The sequence below is a fragment of the Notechis scutatus genome, chromosome 1, assembly GCF_049901735.1.
Source record: "Notechis scutatus isolate UNSWTSFEM ecotype Mainland chromosome 1, rNotScu1.2, whole genome shotgun sequence".
Taxonomy (NCBI): Eukaryota; Metazoa; Chordata; class Lepidosauria; order Squamata; family Elapidae; genus Notechis; species Notechis scutatus.
In genome coordinates, this window is record NC_142009.1 from 94,124,733 (window position 1) to 94,144,677 (window position 19,945).

The 19,945-nt window shown below is 34.9% G+C and overlaps 1 protein-coding gene across 1 annotated transcript in view; it reads left to right on the plus strand.

Moving 5' to 3' along the window:
- The window catches only part of MOXD1 (monooxygenase DBH like 1), a 35,308-nt gene extending 15,948 nt beyond the window's left edge, over positions 1-19,360 (plus strand). The window contains exons 5-12 of the mRNA XM_026666021.2: positions 7,654-7,833; positions 9,537-9,639; positions 10,979-11,145; positions 13,253-13,444; positions 13,905-13,964; positions 15,721-15,863; positions 17,591-17,759; positions 18,894-19,360. Coding sequence (XP_026521806.2) covers positions 7,654-7,833; positions 9,537-9,639; positions 10,979-11,145; positions 13,253-13,444; positions 13,905-13,964; positions 15,721-15,863; positions 17,591-17,759; positions 18,894-19,058 — 1,179 coding nt within the window. The 3' untranslated portion in view covers positions 19,059-19,360. The remainder of the gene's footprint in view (positions 1-7,653; positions 7,834-9,536; positions 9,640-10,978; positions 11,146-13,252; positions 13,445-13,904; positions 13,965-15,720; positions 15,864-17,590; positions 17,760-18,893) is intronic.
- Positions 19,361-19,945: the final 585 nt, after the last annotated feature.

Consider the following 19,945-nt stretch of genomic DNA (forward strand, 5'->3'; position numbering starts at 1 on the left):
TTTTAATTACAGTTTTATTGGTTTTCTGTTTTAAGAAGTTTTAAAAAAATAATTTCATTATATTTAGTTCGTCAGTCTACATCACCTTGTTGAATCAATATATATATATTTTAATGTTAATGGATGCTGAAAGCAAAATCTTAATTTCATTCTAATGTGAGACACAGTGTATGAGAAATGCAAATTTCAAGGAAATATTTTGATAGATCATTTTCAAATAGCTTTTTCAGTTAGCACATGATTCCAGATTGAGTGATTCAAGTCAAGAAACAAATTATTTTCCTTTCTCTGATTAAAAAAAAAAAGAAAAACATATAAAATATGATTCAGTCAAAAGGCATTTATCAAGAACTTAATTTTGTAGTCCAAATGCCATGACTGAAAAATCTGATCACAAAAATATAACAAAGTTTACATTGCTTACCAGAATTGATAATCTATTTAGATCTGGTAAATTTCCAAAATCAACAGATAGCATAATTGCTCCTAGTCCTATGCTGTTACCTTTAACCATGCTAATTGCACTTATTTAGATAAAGTTTCAGAAATAGCAAATATTTATTATTCCTCAGAGAAATCACTAGAATCTTATTTTCTTTTAACTTTCTATTATGTTATTTATTCTTTCTTAGTCTATTCATTAAACTCATATCTAGTACAAATGAACCTCATGGAAAAAATACATGGATGAAAACTAATTTTCTTTTAGATTAGATTACTAATAGATCAATTACACAATTCAAATTGTTTGTGACCAGTTTACTTCCTGATACATTAAAAATTAAAATGATTTTTGTTTCATTTTGTAATATTTACTTTTTCATCTGCTTGTGGATAATTTGCCTTCATGCAATGCCACAAAACTTTGTTTTTTTCTAATTCAGTTAATTCTCTCCTTTCTCTTTACTGTTCAGTGCATTTTTGCCCACATTATAATAAACTGGACTATGAGTGTAGCTTGAATTCTGATGAAATCATGGAGTCATTCATATATTTTGTTTGACATGAATATAAAACTGGGTTTATTTCAGATTTTGGAAATTATTCTTAAATTTCCAATCTAGTCTGCTCCTGTGGATTCTTTTTGAGATTAAGTTAGTTCAGGTAGGTGTTCAAAAGTACTTGGGCCTTTAGTATAGCAAATGCTATTCCCTAGCCTCCCTTGTGCACCACCGTTGCCCCATCCTTCTCATTCTTATCCATAGGTTCTATTTTTTATTCTTTCTAACCCAATAAAAAGAAGTGGAAATATATTTTATAAAGAGTCTTAGGTCCTGCCTGTCCCTCAACAGGACAACCCATTGAAAACAGAATAAATTAGGACCAAATTTGGTATGGTGGACAAAAACCTAGCAAATGAATGATTTAGTTAGAAAATGAGCAGAGGTTGCACGGGGAAAAAATCCCAAACATTCTCATGCAGATATATAGGCAGGGTCTCTCTTCTTGTGGGGTGTTTCACCTCACAAGAAGACAGAGTCTAGGAGAAGTGTGAATAATCTTTAATAGTAAATCCACCTGTCCCAAAATTTTCATTGTATTGTTTTCATTGTTAATTTGTGTTTGTTTTTGGTGTTTGAATTTTGGAGAGAGATGTATATATGAAGATTTCACTAAAGATAGTTATGATGGCAAAAGGTTTAGAACCCTGATATAAGAAAAGCACTTGGGGAAATAGTTCAGATTGTTGACAATTGCTCAGTTCTAAACTCCTTTCTCTCAGCCCTCCTTTCCAGTGTTACACATGTGTACATACATACATTCCCCATGTGTACATACATACATGAACAGACATACAACAGGTGGAGAGATGCAACATCACTGAGAGATGCAACACACTCTTCAGTACAAAAAGGAAAATACAGAAATGTAAACATCAACCTTGGGCCATTGGTGGCAAAGCATTAGAAAGAAATCTGGACTGTGTTCCGCATGCTTTATCTTTTTCTTCTTTTAGTTTCTGCTTCTGCATTTCTTTTGCCTTACTACCTTATCCGTATTGCTGCTTGTGAGCATGCATCTCTAACAATTTCTTCTAAATGTACAATGATGCCAACTGTAGTGTTGAATTACAGAAAAGGAGCAAAACGGGAAAAAAACCCACGACTGTCCCTCTTTTTAATGCTTTGGGGTGAATCATAATGCTAACAATAGCTATTTAGAATTCTCCCTGTGAGAAGATTAGTGGGCAGTCAATCATGTAATATATATTGTATACTTGATATGGATCAATTTCCTCTGATGTAAATGCAGCTGGAATAGGGGGCCCTTGTATGTTACCCTAGCTTTGTGGGAACCATTGATTTTATGGATGACTCTTTTGCAGCTGGGGTAACTCTTTCAATGACATAAATCCCGGGATGCAAAGGCACTGATTGAATGAGATTTCCCTTGTATACCCTACCAACATCAGGAAACCCCCAAATTTCCATTTATAATCTATACAACTGATCAGTGCTTAAACCATTTAAACTTCTGAGGTGGCCAATAATTGTAATTCTTAAATAACCTCTGTACTGTTAGCAGACATGTGTTTGCTTTTGCTGATAGAAATGGAATAAAGTAAGTTGGTTGATTCCCTGGATTTTAATAAGAATTTCAATGCTTGCATTATATTTGTGGCTTGCTGTTTAGTGGTTTTGCTCTCCATTGTGCATATCGATTACATGTATATATTTCTTATATATTTAAAGATGCAGGTTATCAATGAGCAGCAATAAAGTATAAAACAGATATTGTGCTATTCAGTTGTTCATTTTGCAAGAAACATCAAATCCCTCGAAATTGGATATATAATTGTATTTCACAGTAGGTAAACCAGTGCTAAAATGCTTTTTTTTTTCAAGATTATCAAAATGTATTCAAATACTACTATAGGTAACTGATTACTGCAAGCAAGAAAACACTCTGGGTAAACATGATTTTCAGATAGGTGTCCTTTGCATTATTCTTACTAAAAATGTCATTCTCAAAGACTGATCACTGGTGATGTGCAGATAATCAATGGGTAGTCATTGTGGCCTCTCTATGTTTATTTCCAATCGACTTCTAGGCCAGCTTTCACTTACTGCATCAACTCCTGTGTTCGCTGCAAGTGAGTTGATTCACAAAAATCCATCAGTGGTTGAAAAGTGGTTCATTGCAAAATAAGAGTGACTGATAATGCAAACAGCAACATGAGTACTAACATTCATAAAATTGTTAGCGGTGAACAGGCTTTGAATTTGTATGTGTTCTACTAAGTGCTGTAAGAATTGTGCACACACATGAAACCCTAGGAAAAAAAACAGTGAGAAGCATTCATTCCATCCCAAGGGTTGAACCACTTTCCAGAATTTCTGGCTCTGCATTTTCAAACTTAAAACAGGAATATACTGATCTTACAGTACACAGGTCCTCTTTTTATGCTTTCCATTCTCGTCGCTTCCTAAATTTTAATTAATTTCTTTTGATAATTTTCAAACATGAATTAATTGCCCTGCTGCAATCACTTACTTCCTCCTACTTTTTCTTCACATGTACATTCATTGCTAGATTTGAACTTATCTGTGCTATATAACGTCATTTAACATCTTTAATGACATGGCTGTTACAGGCCACCAAAGTCATTATCAACATTGCCTCTTGTATACTAAGTGGTCTGGAAATCTGTGTGAGCACACTAGTTAAACACTTTTAGACTTACTTTCTTAAAATTGATGTTTCTGTCAACTATCCTAGCTCATGTGTGGTAAATATCAGGAATGTAAGTGGTTTCTCATTGAAAACCAAGTTAATTAACCAAAGGTCTTAATTACTTCTGAAAACATGCTTACTGAGAAGGCAGATACAGGCTCAAAAACATTTCAGTGAGAAATCATACACAGTTTGAGCTTTAGTTCAAATGAAACACAAATCAGAAAGGAGAGGAAGATCCTAGAAGCATAAATTAAGAATATATTTACAAAAATGTCTGAAATATACACATCAGTGGTCTTCCATATGAATACATGCCATCATCAATTGAGATGATAAAGGGGTAGTGTTATAAAAAAAAAGTAGCGGTTTGATTTTCAAAGACTGGAAATCCAAGAACTGGACAGACCGGTTGTCAATGTTTTATTTTGAATATCTGAGAAAATGGGGAGGGGGTTTGTCTATGTGGGGATGGAAAATCTAGTAATTTATTTGTAAATCTAAAATCAGGCCTAATGTAGATGTGAAGGCCAAAAATGGGGTTTGAATGTGGGGTTTGATTTCTACCATTATTTCAACTGTGAATATGCATGAACTACACACATGTAAATTATGTCATCCACTTAGTGGGTAGAGACTAAGTTTGTAGAGACTACAAGTGAATGTTCTACAGGTAGTCCTCAACTTACGACTGGACAGTTAATGATCATTTGCATTTATGATGGCTATGGCCAGTATGGCATCTTCCCGCCTGTTGTAAACAGTCATGCCATTTCCCTCCTCTCAAGATTGCTGCATTCACTTAAAGACACCTACCAAAAAGGTCATAAAATCAGTTCTGGTTATGTGAGCACCTCTATTTACAACTGTAATGATTTATGACCAGTCTCAGTGGCACTCATAAGTCAAGGCCTACCTGTCCTCTATGGTGGCCCATCCTATTAAAAAAAAATGAAGAAGTGCACTTGAGGAGAAAACTATATTTATTACCATCTGAAGGTCCTGTTGTACATATTACAAATAGCTCAAAGAGGTGAAGGATAATACAGAGAGAAATCTGGGGACTGCTAGGTCACTGTCTACCTAAATTACACATGTATTTGTAGCAGTGGTATGTTTCAATATTTTTTACCTCCGATTCAGTGGGTGTGGTTTGGTGGGCACGCTTTGCGCGCATGCACACTGCACATAGTTTGCGCACATGCACGTGCCAAACGTGCACTTTGCGCAGGCACAGAGGCTTTCCAAGTCACCTCCTGCAGTCCTGCACTCTGCCTCTCGCTTCAGCAGCTGACATGCGGCAATCTGCTGTGCTGTGCAAAACAGCTGCGCTTCAAGAGCAGGGAATAAAGGTTAGTATGGAGCCCAGGTGGGAGGGTGGGCGAAACAGCAGATCGTCGGAGAGAACTGATTCAGTCTCTGCTGCTCATCGGCGCTACCAGCTCGGCAGAACCAGGCTGAACCAGTAGAATACCACCACTGCTTTGTATCAACCATACATAAATCAATGGTAATCTGCCTCAATTAGTGCATCTCTCTTTGGAAGCAAGCTGCTCCAATTCAGTATGATGAGTTGTTCTGCATAAATGAAATACCTATTGAGATTGGGCTGATGTCACCCAATTGGCCACTTCTTTTGTGAATCTAATCAGAGTGATACATCTGATGCTCCTCAGTGGACTTCTCCTCCACATGTTTAAATGTGGAGGACTGAGAGAGAAAATGATTAGCCCAAGGCTACCCAATGAGCTTTCATGACTTAAGGTGGGAGTAGGACTCATGGTCTCATGGTTTCTAGCCTGGTGCCTTAACCACTAGATCAAACTTTCCTGGGGAATTATGAATACTTTCAACATTGCTTTCTAAATGCAGAGAATTTGTCCCCAAAAACCTAATTTGGATATATGATTGAAAACAGAAAAGCAGTTCAGAAATATAACCTGGAGAATGTCCAATGTTGATAACCTCAAGTTTCTTTTTTCATATGGCTTATTCTACATGTGATACAAACTGGAAATGCATATAAGATTAATATATCAAGTGCTTCTATGAAAAGTGCATTTGAGATATTCAATTGTAACCCAGATATGAATTAGGTAAAAGGCAAGAGTTGCTTTGCTTGGTATTGTTTGATAGTAACAGTCGACACACAGCTAACCAAAATTTGTGAGAGCTACCTGCCTTTCTGTTGCCCTCTAATTCATTCTATGCTGCTACTGAATTGCCTTTAAATCTGTGAAGAAAGAATAGATAGATGTTCTTATGTTATTCAAAGTTTTCCTAGATAATGGTTCTTTAATTAAAAAAAACTGATAAAGATGAATATGAATAATGTTCCCTTATAACATATAATAGTGATTATTAAAGTGACCTGTGAGATTTTATAGTAGTATTTGCTGGAAAATTCCTGTTTCTCTCTTTTTCTTTCTCCATTTTTGCAAGTCATTTAAAAATTGGGTATATTTGCATGCAACATAAGATAGGAAGTTTGGTTCTTACTACTTGTCCCAAGTTCCCAAGTAGTTCATATATTTATTATCATAATTATCAATAATTAATATATTTATTATCTAGAATGATTATTCTACCAATCAATATTGCTAACTTATAAAACCTACAAAATGATCTAAAAAAAGAAAGTTATTCATAAGACCTTTGCATTGGTGGGAGGGAAGGAGATTTTCCTTTTAATAAAGATATAAGCAGATGAATAATTATTAGAATCTTGATGTTTAAGGAACTGGGAATGAAAGCGTATGAATAGCCAACTTTAGCAATGAGTCATCACTTTGAAAATGCTTGTTTTTTTGAGATTGTGGCGAAAAGCATAACAAGTGTTAGTGTCCTAAAGAGGCAGGTGGCTGTTGCACAAGTTTGGACAAGTGTCCCATTTATTTCAAGCAGAGATCAGTAGAACATTCCCATAACCTTTACACTGATTCCTTTCTTATTTTGTTTAGAAGTTCTGAATTCTTTTGGATTCTCACCCTTTAAAAATTCTATTTCACATCATGTGTGGGTGGATTTGTTTATATTTCCTCCACCATAGCATTCAGTAACAAAAGCACCATGCATTTTATGGCAGCTTGACTGCAGCTTTCTTCTAAGTTTGTTCTTTTTCTTTTCTGTCTCTCTCTCTCTTGGCTCATACACATTTTATTTTATACAGGAGAGAATGAAGGATTAGAAAATAATACCATACTGAGATGCAATTAGAAATTAAATACTCAGCATTAAACACTGATTGCAGTGCTGTTTTGCCTACATAGCAAGCAAATTTTAAACCTTAATAGTTCAGACAGTTCAAACTGAAAGATCTGGGAGGCCTTCGTCTAAATCAAGGATGTTAAACTCAAGGCTTGCAGGCCAAATCCGCCCATGGGGTGGTTAATCTGGCCCGTGGGGCAAGCCTGGAAATAGCAAAGGACTGGCCTGCAGTGCCCCCCGCGCCCTGTTTTCAGCCTGCACAGCCTCCTACAGCACTCTGCTGGCCAAAATGGGGCATTGGGGGGATCTCATGCTCCCCCCGTGCCCTGTTTTGCCAGCAGGGTGCTGCAGGAAGCATCTGTCCTCTTCCCCCCACTCTGGCCAACCCATGGAGGAGAACTTGATAATAGGATAGATTAGAAAAGACCGATATGTTGGGAAAGATTGAAGGTCCAAGGAGAAGGGGACAGAAGAGGATGAGATACTTAGATAGTGTCACTGATTCAATGAACATGAATTTGGGCAAACTATGGGAGACAATGTAGTACAAGGGGGGCTGGTATGCATCAGTACATGATGTTGCAAATAGTTGGATAGGACTTAGTGACTGAACAACAAGGATGTTTGTACAATTTACATTTTGACTTCTTCATAAAATTATTTAAGCATTTTGAAAAATTATAATTGAAAATAATTAGTGAATGACTTAATATTTTAATTAGAAATTGACATGCTTCAAATGCTTCTAATATTCCCTTATTATATCGACAGGTTGAACCACTCATTCAGAAGGGTCATGAGAGCATAGTGCACCATATTCTTCTCTATCAGTGTAGTAGCAGTCTGAATGACAGTGTTTTGGATTATGGCCATGAGTGCTATCACCCAAACATGCCAGATTCATTTCTCACCTGTCAAACAGTCATTTTTGCTTGGGCTATTGGAGGAGAGGTAAGATAAATTCTTGTTTAAATGTCTATCAATTAATGTAAAGATTCCTTCAATTCATACTTTAATTTTTGGGACTGCATAATTGCGGGGTGGGGGGTGGGGGTAGTAGAATTTTTGGCAGGATTTTGCCATTCTCTTCTTTCGGGACTCTTTGAGTTCCTAGTTTAGCCAAAAGCTCTGAACTTCTGAAGTGGTTTCTACAGCCGAGTGCTAGCTAGAGGCACCCTGCTTATTTTTTTAAATTAAGCCAAATTTGGCACAAGGTTGAATACATTCTTTACAATAAATGCTTTTAAAGTTTTTTTTTTATTAGCTGAGTGACTATAGAACTATTATTTCCTTATTTTAATTGGGGAGCAAACTTGATGTTTTGAAAGATAAACAAAATCAAATGCATAAGTGATAATGTAATTGAATATTTGCACCTTTTGCTTTACTGCACCAATATAATAATCAGTTAGGCTGGATGTGATTATATATAGGTAGTCCTCAACTTACTGCCATCTGCTTAGTGACTGAAGCTACATCGGCATTTTAAAAAGTAACATGATCATTCTTCACGCTTAAGACCATTGTAGCATAGCCATGGTCATGTGATCAGAATTTGTACATTTGGCAACTGGCCATATATTAATGTGTCCCAGGATCATATAATCACCTTTGTGACTTTCTAGCAAGCAAAGTCAATGCGGAAACCAGATTTACTTAACTGTGTTACTAACTTAATAATGGCCATGATTCTTTTAACAACTGAAGACCTGGTTCTGCCAGCGGGCCTGGGGACCTCAGAGTGGTATGGAGCCCATTAAATGGCTTGTGTGATGTGTTGTGGCTGGGGTGAAGGGCTATTATATTATTTTATTAATTTAATCTTTGATTATTTTCTTCTATTAGTTTTATTTTTATATGTATAATGTTTTTATATTCCTATAAGCCACCTTCAGTTGTCCTGTGCAAATAGGAGGCAAGATAAATTTTCTAAATTAAACTGTGTCAAGAAACTTTATAAAATGGGACAAAACTCACTTGGCAACTGACTCACTTAGCAACAGAAATGTTGGACTCAGCTGTGGTCTTAAGTTGAGAACTACCTGTAGTGGGTGGTCAAAACTGAATAATGTTAAAAATATTTAATACGCTTAGTTTTCCTTGTCCCTGTATTTGCTCTTTTAGTATTTTTCCTTGATACAGAAAACTGTTCCTTAATTTTCATCTTTGCTAGCAACAGGTATTACATTTTTAAGGAGAATAGTAATGCTCTTTCATTGTCTTTTCAATTTACTTTTCCGTTTATTCACTTATTTTATATTCTTCTTTATTCTTTTCCTTTAAGTGGTTTGTTTTTATTATTGTATAAAACCATTTAATAAATTAGTTTTAAAAGAATAGTAATGCATGATTGCCAATTGTTTTCTGTTGAATGATGGAAAAGGATGTCCATATAATATAAAAATGCTAACATATAATAGTATAACATAAATAAATCTACCAAACTGGAGTTAAATATGTGCTCAGGGTGAAAAACCCAAAAACACATATATGCTTGCTGCTAACATATGCTTGCTGTGATATGAGCCAATTCTAGGAGATTTGTTTTCTGTATAAAATTATATCAGTAAAGCTATAAATATATAGTTAAAATGAGATTTAAATGTTTATACCGTTGAATCTGTTTACTTATGTTGATATGTTTCCAATCTCAGGGTTTTATCTACCCTCCTCATGTTGGCTTATCCATTGGAACAGCATTAGACCCTCAATATGTGCTAATGGAAGTTCATTATGATAATCCTTCATATGTGGAAGGTATGTTTCCTCACCTGTTAAAATGTGTATCTTACAAAAACATGTATCTTGCCAGTTATCTACATCTAATGTAATTGTATTTCCTTAATGTCAATATTCATAAATCTAGACGTGAAGATTTTAAGTAGGATATTTAAGATTAAAATCATTACTTTTGTACTGAGCCTCCATTTCAAAAGAAGGCAGGAATATTTATCTATTTTTTTAAGCTAGCTAGCTATCCTTAGGCTCCACAATCTGACAAATCTATTTGTTTACTTTTGTGCCTTTGAGTCTTTCTTTCTTTTCGGATAGCAACATGGAAAAATCCATCTAGTGTTCAATACACCAAACTGGCACTCACCCACACAACTATAAAAGTTGTTATAAGCCATCATTTCATTTGCGTTTGAGTTCTTTGGAAACTGTACTGAACTGTTCACAGGGAGTGCAGGTAGAGGAACTATGCCTTGGGATGTCATGATGCATATCAATGTTATGTTTTTCCATCCAGTGCTAGGATGTAAATATAAAAAGCCAATCATTAGATGTAGCATACATGCCTTCATTCCCCCCCTCCCCCCCATTATCATAGTTTATAACAGATGCTTATGTTTATGCTATATAGTAAAAAAGAGCATTTTGAGGGAAAATGGATAGGACTGAATGCTGCATTACCTAACACCTATGCTATGGAAATAGGCGTGTTATTGTTTAAGAGTAGAATTGGCTGTTCTGTTTGCCCTTGAACAGTGGTGGGATATTTTAGTTAAGAGTGTCACCTTCTCTGCTTTGTTGAACTATCTGTACCCAGATCTCTGTCACAGCAGACAGTGAATCCCTTTCCCCCTCAAAGGCAGCTCACAAGTCACATTCTCCTGCTTGAGCAAATTTCCAGATTTCCAAAACTTGAGTGGACAAAACAGAAATTAATTTCTCATGATTCTTGTGTGTTTTTGTTCTTGGAGACTGCTACAAATGAGATAAGCCTGCAGAGTTATGTTTCTGCACTGAAAGACCTCTCACAAGAACGGTACAATAACTAAGTTATTAGAAAGCTGCCATCTGGAAAAGCCCCAACAGAGGCATGAAACTGAGCATAAATGTTTGTGCTGGTCAAAAAAGTTGAGACCTTCATTTTAATTTGCTGCTTTCTTGAGATTTTGTTGAGATTTTATTTATTTTTTTGCTTCATTGGCATTTTTTTAAAAAAACCTGTTGTTTGATCCATCTTAACTTTAACTCCTCCTTCTCTGTGTTATAGCTATGGCCCAAATTGGCAACTAGGTTCCAAAAGTAAATCCAACCAATAGGGTATTTTATGCTGAGTTATAACGAGCAGATGCTCTTTTCTTTCTAGGGATGATTGATAATTCTGGACTGAGGCTATTTTATACTGCAAATTTAAGGAGATACGATGCTGGAGTTATTGAAGCAGGGCTTTGGGTCAGCCTGTTCCACAACATCCCACCAGGCATGCCTGAATTCGTGTCGGAGGGCCACTGCACTCTGGAGTGTCTAGAAGAAGTACGTTTCCTGACTATTGTAGCTGTGCCTTTTATTGAAAATAGGCAGTTTAAGTGTCTTTGTTTGTAAGAAATGGTATGCATTATTTCAGTGGTCATGGATCAACAATTGGAATTTTTCAGAAGGAGATTTGGGACAGCGATGGTGCCATCAATTGAAAATGCCAATCTGGTTTGGAAAATAGCAAATAAGAACAGGCAAATTATGTTTGAGCATGCCATTTAGTTTCTTTGGTTTGTCAATAAAAATGGATAGATGCTCATAAATGTATTTTATAATATATCCAATTTCTGCATTACTCTTCCTGTTTAAAAAAAACTCTCAAAATTTGTTCTTTCATATACTTTTTCCTGTGCGTATATTTTTGCTCAGATGTTCCCTCAATATTTGCATGTGAGCATCCATTGTTAATCTACGAATCAGAGGCAATTCATTCCATTGAGGAAAAATTAGATCTGCTTATTCAAACACTGATAAAATTATTTCCTTTATTTTATTGTCACTGAACCATTATAAATAGCCTCAAAAATCTTTTTTTTAAGCCTAACACAAATGATGATTAACATTTTTTATATTTGTAAAATGCAGTAGGCTTTGTTATGATATTTTCATTGTTTAAATCAAAGCATATTATTGTGTACTTAGCTAAGCTTTCTTTAGCTTAAGCAATGAGAAGGTTCTCTGTTGAATGTCTCTAAAGGGGCATAAATCATATTAGGAACCCAGGAACAAATGTGCGTGCCTGTGTTCTGTTGCTTAAAAGTGCTTGCTAGTTTGTGTTGGTGGGGGAGCTTCCATCTAAGAAATTTGAAAACAATGAATGGACATTATCATTTTGAAAAATGAAAACCAAAGGGACTTATTTCTCATGTGGTTAGAGATGATAGGAGTTAGAGTCCAATACCATCTTACCCACATGTGTTTTAAATGAAGAGTAGGTGGGAGAAAATGAAACATCATAGACTATGGAATTGATTTATCAGATAGACCTAATAAGCAGATGTAAGACATGGTTTGTTTAATTCCTCTAACCCTAAAAACTGATATTTTGTGGTATTTGCACAGATTGAGGACATTTTAGGAAAGCCAGATTTAAAATGATTGTGTCTGATGCTACAATGTAGGAGGGTGCTTCAAATGGCATGTGAATATTGCTCAATAAATCTACACATACCTTCTTCTCTAGTTAAGATACAGAATTTTATATCATTTGAAAAATATTTGTTTCACATTTGAAATTGTCGTACATTTGTTCTTGTGTAAAATTTGGTAGCCAGAACTGAATTACATCTACTCATTCAGTAAATACTTTAACATTCTATTTGCAAATATGAAGAGCCTTTACAAGTGAAGACCTTGTAAACATATAGACTAAAATTTTAGTATCAACACTTTGGATTCAAAGGCAGAAAGGTACTCACATGCAAGGATGCCCATGTAAGCATTTCCCTCAACTTATTAAACCAGCTGCGTCTTTAATCAGGAACTGAAAACTTTATGGATTATTTTTTTTGCTGAAAAAAGTTTTTACTCAATTTGAGGATTAAAAAGAGTAGCTTATAGAAAGAAGGACATTATATGTAATCTTGGAGAGAGGTAAAATATAAATGCATTTATAACCACTGCCAAAAAGGTCAGAAGTTGTTTCTTTATAATCTTTTCACCCTCCTTCCTTCCTTCCTTCCTTCCTTCCTTCCTTCCTTCCTTCCTTCCTTCCTTCCTTCCTTCCTTCCTTCCTTCCTTCCTTCCTTCCTCCCCCCCTCCCTCCCTCCCTCCTTGCCTGTCTGTTTTCTATAGTTTTTCTTATTCACCATTCTTTCTTATTTTCTTTGCTTCTTTGCTAATATCTGTATTGTTTTTATCTTCTTAAAGATTTCTTCACTAAAATTATATTTTAAAAAATCAGCTGCTTCTTTTTTGAACACCACACTGCTGTTTTCTTTGCTGTAGCATGATTCCTGGGGAAAAAACGTTTGGCTGATTTCAGACAAGTTACTTTTGTGCCACTCTGTTCTCTTCTGAAGCAGCTTTTGCCTTCATACACTGACCAGCCTTAGTCCATGTGTTCTGCTAATATTGAACATATTCTCTCATTGGTCTTTTCCAGGCTCTTGATGCTGAGAAGCCAACCGGGATCCATGTCTTTGCTGTTCTTCTCCATGCACATCTTGCTGGCAGAGCATTAAGGATGCGCCATTTCCGCAAAGGCAGTGAACTACAACTGCTGGCTTATGATGATGAATTTGACTTTAACTTCCAGGAATTTCAGTATTTGAAAGAAGAAAGGACCATCTTGCCTGTATGATGTTTGTTTTTCTCTTTTTCCTAGCCTTGTTGCCATTTTTCTGTTTCTTCAGGCCAAATTGTCACTGTTTTGGGTTATTTTGGGGTTCAAAGTTTCAAATGCCCATATTCACTCTTGCGTAACATACATATTTACCCTTTCTGAGAGAAAAAGAACTGAAGAAGGATCAGAACTAAAGGACAAGTAGACAAAGGATGAAACACTTCTTTCATCTATTATGAATATGATCTAGCAGGAAATTAAAAGTTCATATGCTTATATCTACTTTGTTTTCCCCCTCCAACATTTTTATCTAATTTTCTTTAAAGGATATATTTCTCCTTGGGGTATTTTCTGTTTTTGTTACTGTTAACAGTTATTATTTGCTTAGTAAGTAAAATGTGAAGTAGAGGCAGGAATCTCCTCACATCAATTTCAAATTTGTAAGAGTGTATTTCTTGACATTGCATTTTAGGGAGATAATTTAGTCACTGAATGTCGCTACAGCACCCTCAATCGAACGGATATGACCTGGGTAAGAAATTTTATGATCCAGCTTGTTGTGGAATAAAAATAGAGTCACATTAATATGTTTAAAGTAAATGTTGGATATTGTTAACATATAAGCATTATTTTTAAGAAATAAGATTGATTTTTTATGTAAATTTAGAACTATTTCATTTCATCCAGGTTCTTCTGGTTGGTCAACAGTAGCATGACAGATTCCTTCACTACTGGAGACTTTAGGAATTGCCCATTCAAATAAGTGAGAAAGATGCCTAGGGTGCCAAGTTAATTAAGATCAAATTTTGAGGAAATAAAATCGAATAAATGAACCACTATACCAGTGTTTCTCAATCTTTGCAACTTTAAGATGTGTGGACTTCAACTCCCAGAATTCCCTAGCCAGCATGCACTAGAAACACAGTAGTAGATTCAGATTGGATTGCAATTTTACTGGAATTTAATATTCCTTTAAATATACTACTCTAAGTGAAAGATGAACATTGTGATTTTCTTTTTTTAAAAATTATCATTATTCCCCATGTTCAAAAATTGAGTATGCTTCCACATTAAGGGTTCTAAATTAGTTTTAAGGCAGAGATTCCATGCTGTCTTACACAATCTCCGTTTAAAAGGAATGTTAAAAGGAATGGAACCCACATTATGTATCTGATATTAGCACAATTGAGAAAGTCCAGAAATATTTCACAAGAAGAGTTCTCCACTCCTCTACTCGTTGTAGAATACCTTATGCCACCAGACTTGAAATTCTAGAACTAGAAAACCTTGAATTACGCCGTCTTCGGTCTGACTTAAGCATGGTATATAAAATCATACATTGCAATGTCCTACCTGTCAATGAATACTTCAGCTTCAACCATAACAACACAAGAGCACACAATAGATACAAACTCAAAGTAAACCGCACCAAACTTGATTGCAGGAAATACGACTTCAGCAATAGAGTGGTCAATGTCTGGAATACTCTACCCGACTCTGTAGTTTCTTCCCCAAACCCCAAAAACTTTAACCTTAGACTGTCTACTATTGACCTCACCCCTTTCCTAAGAGGCCTGTAGGGGCGTGCATAAGCGCACCAACGTGCCTACCGTCCCTGTCCTATTGTTTCTCTTATTCTTTTATTTTTCTTATATGTACCCATTTCATGTATTCACAACTATGTATACATTTATACTTATTATCTTGTAAACAATTGGCAAATCAAATCAAATAAATAAATAAATAAATAAATAAAACTTTATTTCCCTTGAGATAATGCATATATAAACTTTAAGAAAGCAAAACAAGATTTCTGCATAGATAATACCTGCTTGTTTCTCTGTAAGGTGCTATCCCATCTCTCATAACATTTGAATTTCTTTTACATAAAAAAATGCCACCAGCCGAATCTGAGAATTAGAATTGTACAAGCTAAGCAAAAGTTATTTCAAATGCTGGTAAATGTACTATATAGTTTTTCATGCAGGCAGAAACTGAATCTCCAGACAATGTCAGAAAGCTACTGACTATACTAAAATTAGCTTCTTTAGTCACATATAATTTCATATTGTTCTTAATTGTGTATCATTTTTGTGTTACTTTCCAATGCTGATGCTGATGCTGTTCTTTTCTTGGCTGTCATTTTAGATGTATGCCATTTGTTCATAGAGATAATAGCTGCACTCACAGTTAAATGCAGAAAACAGCAAGAGCATTGGGCAGTTTTAAGCCTGAGCTCAGAAGTAATTTCTGATGCTTACATTGTTGATTTGTTTATCTGTTCCCAGGGTGGTTTTAGCACCAGAAACGAAATGTGCCTATCCTATCTTGTGTATTATCCAAAAATAAATCTTACTCGGTGTGAAAGTATTCCTGACTTAATGGAGCAACTCCAGTTCATTGGTGTTAAACAAATTTACAGACCAGTGAGGTAAGTAAGCATACTACAGGGTGAATACTTGTATTCACTGTCATTTGAATAAATGCTGAAAATTGTTCTTGATATTATTTTCTAGGGAAGGATTATCCGTCTGAATGTATTGCATTTATTAAAAGATAATAGTCTGTCTTTAAGAAAATTAATTGGTGGATATTCATAATCAAATAGGTGGTGGAGACATGGAGGCCTTCCCCTGGTCATGGGCCTGGACCACAGTTTGTGCATCTGTGCCACAAGCCAGGGGTGAGGAAGAGGAGTAGTAGGAACTGGGCGTCTCATTAATCAAGTAGCTTCCTGAAGGGTTAGGAACAGACCTCATTCTGATTTCTGATGAATGGGATATAAAAAGACCTTTACTTTGGAACAGGCTCAAAATGGAAACAATATCCATGATAGGCTGGTATGTTTGTTGAATGGCTTTTGTCTATTCTGAATCAAGCCAGAGGAAGTACATCCATCAGGATTTATCTATATAATAAATGTTGGCTGGACTATATGATGAAAGTTTCTAGTAGCTGCAACAACAAGAAACTCAGCAGTGCTTCTTTAACTATTTAAAGTTTTAATATTTTTATGTCTCAAGAATAAAATATACTGTTGACTCTTACAGCTGTTTTTATATTACTGTTCCCAAGAGCCTCGTACTACAGACTGATTGGCACAAAGTCTTTCAGAGAGCTGCATCCTCAGAGAATAATACTTGCAGACTTTTTCTGTCTTTTTATAATCTCTCCTGACAGCTAAGGGAAAAAACACATGTTCTGATTTAGAGCCTACAATTAATCTTTCTAATCTCTGCAAGTAGACAGGGTAATAAGTGAATTGCTCTCCAAAAGGAACATTTATACCATTGTTAACAAAAATGCACATTTGACCCAAGAAAAGACAAATGGTTTAGGGAGTTCAAAAAAAAAAAAAAGGAAATGTTGCTTTTAAGATAAATTTAAAAAAATAGTAATAGTTCAAGCTTGCACTCCTCCAAAGTTCATGAGTTGCAGTTTAAAGTAAAGCTTAATGCTTTAATTTAATTTAGTGACATGTCTGCATATCTATTTTATTAAGTAATATACTTAACAAAGAGAAAAAGTGCAACCTGTCCAAAGGTACTTGAGGTCTATATAAATGTACTTATTTTTTTTAAAAAAAATTATAATGTGTTAACTTGAGAAGTTCTATCTAGAATGATTTTTTTCCAAATGCTTCTTTTGCTGTGCATTGTTCTTAAAATTGAATTTTACATCTCTGCTTTTGCTGTGGGGTTCCTTTCTCCTTTTTAGCTTTTTTGCTCTTTTCTTTTTTCTTCTATCTGTCTTCCTGCAATATCATAGGACATGATAGTATACACTATGTTATGAGATTTCTGAGCCGATATCTATAGGACTATTCTTGATAAAGGATTTGCATAACTCCTACTAACAGATTGCTCTGGGAAGGGGAGGATTAATTATGCTTCAATTTGAAAATGAATGCTCTTCATAATCTGAACAAATCTAGGGCTATGCCCAATATGCATGTTATAGCTTTTGTAAACTTTTACCATCTTGATTCTCCCATGTATTTAGGAAATCTACTTCTGAAGGATACATTTTCCAAACCACCAGAAAAGATGTTAGGTAGAAAAATATAAAAGGGGGAAGGTAGCAGTCACATCTTGAACAGTTCCAATAAGTATAAAACTCTCAGTAACAGTTTGAAATGTATTTTTCTTTTATATGTAGAACCTGGCCATTCATTATCAAGAGTCCAAAACAATACAAAAATCTGTCTTTCGTGGATGCAATGAACAAATTCAAATGGTCCAGAGAACAAGGTCACTCCTATAATGACTATGTTCTTAAGTTACCATTAAATGTAAGGTGTACCAAGACAGAAAATGCAGAGTGGACTGTAAGTTGATTTCTCTGTTTTTCTTTGTGATTGTGAGATCAATTGCATGGATTGTAGAGCATGTGCATTCTAAAACAACGAATTAACAGTTTTATTTATCAGCAAAAATCATTCCAAATAAAGGTTGTATCATAGTAACATGTGCATATTTAAATATGTGCATATTTAAAAGACAGAATAATGTAAATGAAACTGTAATGAGACTGAGAACTCATGTGAGGCAAATGCTAAGTAGATCCTATGGTTTAACAAGGTATGTGGACCTAAAAAATTAATGTATCAAAGATCAAGATAATTTTGTTTGACAGATAAAACTGAGTAAATGATTTTATGTTATATTTAAATAATGGAACAATAGAGCATGTAGATGAATTGTGTATTTTGATAGAATGTTTACCACAGATAATGAAACAGAGAAAATTTAAGATATGTAAATACTGTAAAAATGTAATGGGTAATATGTGGCTTATAATCTGCAGTACAAATGTCTGTAAAAATAGCAAATATCTATGGATGACAGGGCAGTTCTGTCCGTTTTGTTATATAGAAATGAAAGCAGGGAGAATGACATCTTCAAGCTTGTATGCTTTTCTCTTCTTAAGCACCACCAGTGAAGGAAAGTGCAGCACCGCCTGAGGCAATTACTGTTAGATTTTTTTTCTCGATGTCCCACTGAAATCGATTTCCTTGTAATTTAAACCTGCTCTTTCTTGTCCAATCTTTCTGCTCTGTTTGTCTCCTGCAAACCAGATAGTTGAAGACAGGTGTCACCTTTCTCTCCAAACCCTTCTATTCTCCAGGTTAAATGTACTTAATACCTTAAACTCTTCCTTTCAAGTAAAGGAGAAGGGCTTCACTTGCCCTCCTAGGCTTGCCTTCTTGCAGATTTTACCTTCCCTGCAATTGTCTGCTCTTACACCTTCTAATGTGATAGCATTAATCATATTGAAAAAAAGTAAACAATTGTCTATTAATCATTGCTATGTATTCTTTTTTATATTATTTAATTGTTGATATTTATAGGATAATGCCTACCTGAAAAGTGTAGCATAAATGTATTAGAAGAGAGGGAAGCTAAATTCAAATTAACCATGTGTCTAAATAAGTAGCTATTTTATTTCATTTATATTTCAGATTCATGGAATGATGGCTTTACCACCTGAAATTGAAAGACCTTATACTACAGAGCCAATTATATGTAGCTCATCTTCCTGGTTAAATGCCAATTTATATTCAACTGTGTTGATTGTAGTGTTTATCTCAGCTTCAAGGAATCACGAGCCTTTTGTACAATTGTAGATTATATTCACTTGTGATATCTGTGCCATGCAAGTCCTCAAATGTTTGCACTGTCACTCTTGTAGATTTTTTTTTACATAGTAATAAACTAATTTTTTAAAAAAATACCGTGTTCATCTCATTTGAAACAAAGTATTACAAAAGCATAGTCTTTTATGTATATAAGGTCGATTGGTTTGCAACATCCAGTAAACTAGTCAATATATAGTTTCATTTGTTTCATTCTGGCATATCACTTTATGATTCTAAAAGCTGCTCTGTATTTAGATACCAAGGAAATAAACTAAACTTTACCTATGTAACCTTATTAATCATGAAGTCTGTTCTTATTTTGCCTCTGCTTTTGAGACCTGCAAGTTACAAAACGACATAAGGTTATATTTTGTCAGTCCCAACAGGGCATGTAAATTATTCCTAGTCTTTTAAATAGAAGTGGTAAATAGTTCTGGAGATTGATTTTTACTATGTTCCTGTGCTGTAGATACGTAAAGTACACACATTTGAAAGGCATCAAATTATGCATTTGTTCATTGTTCTGTTTTGTCTGTACTGGGCCTTCTATGTCTCTCTGAAATTTTCTTTCCTTAATTTAGATATCTATTAGTGATGTAGTATGACATCATAATTGTTGCTCTTTGGGAAAAGGTATCAGATGTACAGGTTTAGTGGCTATGCTTAATATTTTACATCTACTAGTGATGCATTTTATGACTTTTAAAGCTGGAACTCATGTAAATGATGAAGTACAACACAATATAAATACAACTAATTGTGTGTCACTCCAAAGGAGTTAAATCAGGGAGAACATGTTTCTGGAAATATCTTCCCTCTACGGAAATTAAGTCTTATTTATTTGTTTGTTTGTTTGATTTTTATCCCACCTTTAC